The sequence below is a fragment of the Habropoda laboriosa genome, unplaced genomic scaffold (genome assembly GCF_001263275.1).
Source record: "Habropoda laboriosa isolate 0110345459 unplaced genomic scaffold, ASM126327v1 scaffold561, whole genome shotgun sequence".
NCBI classification, from domain to species: Eukaryota; Metazoa; Arthropoda; class Insecta; order Hymenoptera; family Apidae; genus Habropoda; species Habropoda laboriosa.
In genome coordinates this window covers 179,521-185,155 of record NW_017100686.1, presented here as the reverse complement: position 1 = coordinate 185,155, position 5,635 = coordinate 179,521, and the positions used below count along the sequence as shown (strand labels likewise).

The following is a 5,635-nucleotide window of genomic DNA, read 5'->3' as shown; positions in this document are numbered from 1 at the left end:
AAAATAACATAAATAAATATTTATTTAGAGAATTTTTATAAAAAAAATAACATTAGTGATAAAAGAATTTTGTTGGTATTTATTATTTACAACTATGATAGCTTTGATCGCTTTGTCTGCGGTGCAAATATGTTAATGGCACAACAAGACGACTATCTTTACTTTTGTAATACTCATTGAAGTCTAATCGCACGCTTAATAATTGTAAAGAGACATCTTCCGCGGATGCAAGCATTATAAGAAATTTCTTCACTCTATCCTGCAAAAAAATAGTTGCTATGTATAATTATGTCGTACATTTTTGTCGTTACATTTTTACATTTTTACATGTCGTACAGAGACAAAATTGTGTAAAATACTTCGTACAATGTAAAAATTATAACAATGAAGTAATGTAGTTGATTTAGTTTCATTGAAAAGATGTAATAAAATATTTACAATTAACAATTTACATAACATGTTACCTGATATGTTCTTGAAAGTAGTCTAAGTTGAATTGAAAGTGTATTTAAATATTTCGAAAATCCAATTTGTCGTTTGGAGATTTCTGCATCACAGACTTCTGAAAAATCTAATCGACTTGATGGCTCAGAAGTTGCAAGTAAATTATTATCCTTTAATCGAGCTCCATATTCCTGTGTAGCACGAGTAAGAAAAGTTTCTTCAAGATTTTGTAAATCTAAGATTGGGCCATATACAGAACGTAGGTGATCCATAAGCTCCTATAGAAAATCATTTTTAGAAGTTACATACATATGTACAGTAGAATTCTGATAATCTGGTACGCTCGGGTTTTCGTCAATGCCGGTATTGCAGTAAATATGAGAAAAATAATTTTAAAAACGGCTATACTTAATACAGCAATGTCTTTTTAATGAAAATAAGTCAAAACACGACATAAATCAGACTAATCGTAACAGTAATCAGTTTTAAAAACTGGTGTTGACGAATGACATTCGTAGGGCACGGTCGTGGTCAGAGCTACGCGTGCCGGATTATCGGATGCCGGATTATTGGAATTCTACTGTAATAGGATAAAAGAATCTACATACAACAAATTATATAAACACATACGGAGTACAAGCACACTTGTGATTTAACTACTTACCTGTGAGTTTTCATCCAATAATGTACCACGCCTTACAGCATCTATGAAATGAGTATGTGCCGTGATTATATCATCTAATGATGCTGCTTGTCCCAACTGTTTTGCAAATGCATCCCAGGAACACTCAATTACCTTAAAATTCGATGGTACCATAATATCTTACAATAAATTACAATTACAAATAACATAAAATACAATAAAATCAATATTCTAAGAATACGTTTTCATTGAAGAAAAGTTATTTATACTTCTACAAGTAATAATCTAATAAGTTAAATATTATATGTATTTTCATTTGTACTAATGTATTACTAATTCATAATTTTTTATTTTACCTCAAATAAGAAAAAATATTGCATTTGATGAACCAAATGTACCATACTACTTGTAATTAAATGAATGTGTGTCTGAATTGGTAAAACTTCGGGCATTTTACGAAACATCTTTGCCGAAGTTATCTGACGTTTCCAAATTGCAGACAATATAGATTCCATTCTTTTTGCTCTCCATAAAGCAAAAAATACAGTTTGATATATTTGCCTACAGGGTTCTAAAATCTAAACAAATAAAATATTGTTTTGCTATTACAAAAAAGTATTCCAAAATCCAGAATGTTTGAAAATAATAAAATTGCATCACATGTTTTTAATCACGTATACAGTGTATCTCAGTTAACTGAGAACTATTAAATATTTCGTAAGAGAGCCAAAATATAAAAAATGGTTCCTATAAAATTTTTTTGATACAGAGGATACATTACATTGTGTATGTATAGGTAAGCTACCGGTTATGTGTTGATCCTGAGAATCACTGTACCTTCTGTGCCTTGATGTGCCCTACATTCGCTGATGTAGAAAAGTTTGGTCGGCAACAGGGATATTTTTAAATGTTAATAACACAAAGCGAAACTTCAAACGCAATTTTGATATTTTTAATTTTCGTTTTATTTTGTTTTGTAAAATCTCCCCTTAAATTTTTTACCAACTATTGCCAAACACCTTGTATACTTTTTTTAAAAATAAATACAACTACTTTTAAAACAAATAAATTATTTCCATATATACCGTTCCAATGGGACCTCCCACATTGTAATCAAGAATAAAAACATCCCATCCTCTTTCGTTTTCTGAAGGTGTTAATAACCTTACATCAAGCCGTCTGTGTACGTCTAAATCATCTACCTTTGCAGTAGTCGCTCTGATTCCCGTTTCCAGAATAGAAGATATGTTGTGTGGATATAACGAAGTGGCAGGTTTATCTAATTCTGGCCTAATATAGGTAAATAAACAAACAAAGAGCATTATAGAAACAAGAAATAAAATAAATATGTAGTATACAGAGTGTCCCAAAAAGACAATGGACAGTAAATTTTTAATACAGTATTTTAAATAATAACATTAATGGGACAATCTCAACAATGCATAGTACTATCATGAAGATCTACTGAAAAACATAAAAAGTTTAATTTTCAGTATTGGGTAACGCATTCAATGCGTTTATTTGCTCCAACCTAGCGTGCCGGTTGTTCACTGCATATATGCCGAGTTCACTCATATTGAGTCAGCAGAAAAATGATTTTTAAAAGAGATTAAAAAATTATAGTATTTACTCTAATAAATGCATAAGATGCTGAATGAAGTGTCCTTGTCCTAGTAACAAATAACCTTTGATTGCATGTAAATGCTCGATGAGGTGATATTGTTTTGTTAATACTTCAACTACTCTAGTTGATGTTTCTTTGTAAGCTGTATCCATCATTGTCTGCAACCGACCATCAGGATCCATATCGAAAAGAACGTCAACTGAAAAAGATATGTTTGGTAGAAGAACAAATAAATAAATAAAATATATGTATAACTTGATCCAGTTGCTGGAATCACCCTGTATACATATTCCTATTTTAATTAAAACTCGAATTATCGAATATAAATACCTTTGTATTCCTCACTGAAATTTTTAAACATTTCTGTATGTCTTCCTTGCCATGGGGTGAAATCTTTGCATACTTCACGTAAGAAGTTAATACTCTTTCCTGTCCCCAAAATCTTTTTTGCTTGTACCTTTGTAATAAAAGATGGTAACATGTTGTTGCGGACTTGATACTTCTCATGCCACATTCTATCTCCAGTAATATCAGCACAAGCCTCGATGAAAAATTCTCTATAAGGATCATCTAATTCACCATCTGCTATCCACCTTATCAACATATTATACAAAGGATCACAAACATTTTCCAAGATCCTTCTAACCAATTTTTTCACACTAGCATCACCATGATTACTAAATTCATACACTGCAGAAGCCAGTGCACCACCTTTTTGTCCTTGACAAGCTTTTACTATACTTGCCAGCCACTTTAAAGTTTCTAGAGGATCAAATGCCCAAAGATGCAAATGGGACAGTGTAACTCTGTATAATCCTGACTGAGACAGAACTCTATTAAATATTTAAATATATTATTATTTGCAATAAATTGTAAAATATTATGCATCTTTACATTAAATTTCAACTAATACCTATTTACTTCTTCTTGAATGAGTGCTATAAACCTGTAATACTCAGATAATTCAGAATGTAATGTTGCAACAAAACTATCAGCCACTTGACCACTTGAACTAGCTGACATTCTTTCTAAACCTTTTTGTATGATATTGTGTAAATATCCAAGTTCACTCAATCTCAAGGTTGCTTGTTTTCGTGGCCTATCAATGTTTATCATTGGGTCTATTTGAAAACCATAACTGGAATCTAATTTTAGTATCTTTCCTTCAATACCTTGAAAAGAATATATAAGATCTTGGACTAATGCATCCTCTGAAATGTACTCTTCACCATATATTTTGTTAGAACTTGCTAAAAAATCTATTGTATTTCTGTCTGTGTTACTTATAGGCACAATTTGTGGTGGTGCATAAATTTCTGATGATTGCCCTAGATAAGAAAAATGTTATATATTAAATATTTTACATTGCAACAACTTTAACAAAAAATAGAATAAAAAGGAACTAATTACAATATTAAAAATGTTACTTACCACTAGTGAATGCAGAAGATGCACATAAACCTAACTTTGAATCAGGTGCCAAAAAAACTTTTTCCTTTAAATGATCTGCTGACTGACACATGTTTAATAAAAATATAAGGATCCGTGCTCTGTTCTTTAGTGGCTAAACAACAGATGAATATGTATAAATGATAACTTGCAATATCTAACAAAAGAATTAATTATATACATTTTTTTTAATTTTATCAACATCATAAATATTAAATAATTTCATCTTTTCCCCAATTTAAAATTACAGTAAAACAAAACAATTCTTAACAGATCTATACACATAATAAATTAAGTAAATTAAAAAATGTTAGCAAATATGTTAAAAATCATGTTTATTTTTTAAATATGCACTTAATTTTTATCAGCAACATAAAATTTTTTTATATTAAATTTTCACCATACCCCAGATCTTAACTCATTAAACAGTTTGTCAAATTGTGCTGTATCACATATTGACAACTTCTCTTTTATTTGACTTGCCACAGTAATTTCATCTTCCTGTAATGTTTCTATTCCTTGAGTTGATGACAACAATCCCAGTGAGAAACGCATCCATTTTCTGATTATTTCTGAAATTATAATTACATATAAAATATATGATTTTTTAAAATAATATTATTTTTAATTAATAATAATATTAATATAAAATGCAATAATGATACATAAACATGTAAAATAACATACATAATAATGAAGGTTTACATATATATATATTTAAATAATGCCTGTAATAAATACTATGAATTTTTATACCCAAAGAAAACGTTTTTTCAGGTGGAGAAAAAACAGAAATTGCAACTTACCCGGTTTTTGTTCTCCACAAAGAGAAATAATCATTTTTTGTACGAGATTACCCACAGTTTCCGCCTCTATCATATTTGTATGTAATATTTTTTCCAACAATACTGAATATTGATTCACTCAAATACACTCTGTTTGTATATAACCTTATAATGTTCATTAACATTTATTCAAACTGTCAATAAATAATAACAAATTGACATTAGCAACTCATACAGCCAACTTACGCGCGCATATTTGTTTCGCTATAAAAGTATAAAAATTATGTTTTTAACATAATATGAGATGGTAACTATTGTGAGGTCCACGCTTAGCGACTGATGCGAACCAACCATGAATCTCATTCGAATCTCATTCTCAGAGACTTATTCTACTGCTAAAATAATTAAAAACAAACTAGAAACTTTATTTTACTGTCTACACCATTAATATTGTTAAATCCATTAAAAATTGATTATAAGTATCAATTAAACATAAAAAGGATGACGAGGATAGCAACAGCGAAAAGAGACAAGGGAACAAATAGGGGTAGCCAAGGATAGCAACTGTACCCTGTGTTAGACAAGGAAAGCAATAGGGATAGACAAGAACAGGAAAAAAAGTGGAGAACGAGACTAACGCCATCTCGCGTTTGGCTTCGCGAAGTAACGATTTATTAATAGGATAACAGA

The 5,635-nt window shown here is 30.0% G+C and overlaps 1 protein-coding gene across 1 annotated transcript; it reads right to left on the bottom strand.

Moving 5' to 3' along the window:
- Positions 1-77: 77 nt before the first annotated feature.
- On the bottom strand, positions 78-5,104 carry LOC108576903 (gamma-tubulin complex component 3). The gene is made up of 11 exons (XM_017939976.1): positions 4,967-5,104; positions 4,566-4,732; positions 4,143-4,275; positions 3,625-4,039; positions 3,042-3,544; positions 2,718-2,910; positions 2,173-2,377; positions 1,444-1,665; positions 1,109-1,240; positions 465-722; positions 78-259 (listed from the first exon to the last, which is right to left on the bottom strand). The coding sequence occupies exons 1-11, from the start codon at positions 5,037-5,039 to the stop codon at positions 83-85; spliced, it is 2,478 nt and encodes an 825-aa protein (XP_017795465.1). The 5' UTR covers positions 5,040-5,104; the 3' UTR covers positions 78-82.
- Between the last annotated feature and the right edge of the window lie 531 nt (positions 5,105-5,635).

Bases quoted from the DNA above. Each gene is read 5' to 3' on its own strand.
- LOC108576903 (XM_017939976.1), bottom strand. From the start codon at position 5,039: ATGATAGAGGCGGAAACTGTGGGTAATCTCGTACAAAAAATGATTATT. The intron at 4,276-4,565 runs GTATGGTGAAAA...TCTGTTGTTTAG, and splicing joins TTAATGAGTTAAGATCTGGG to CCACTAAAGAACAGAGCACG. The intron at 723-1,108 runs GTAAGTAGTTAA...GATTTTCTATAG, and splicing joins TATTGGATGAAAACTCACAG to GAGCTTATGGATCACCTACG.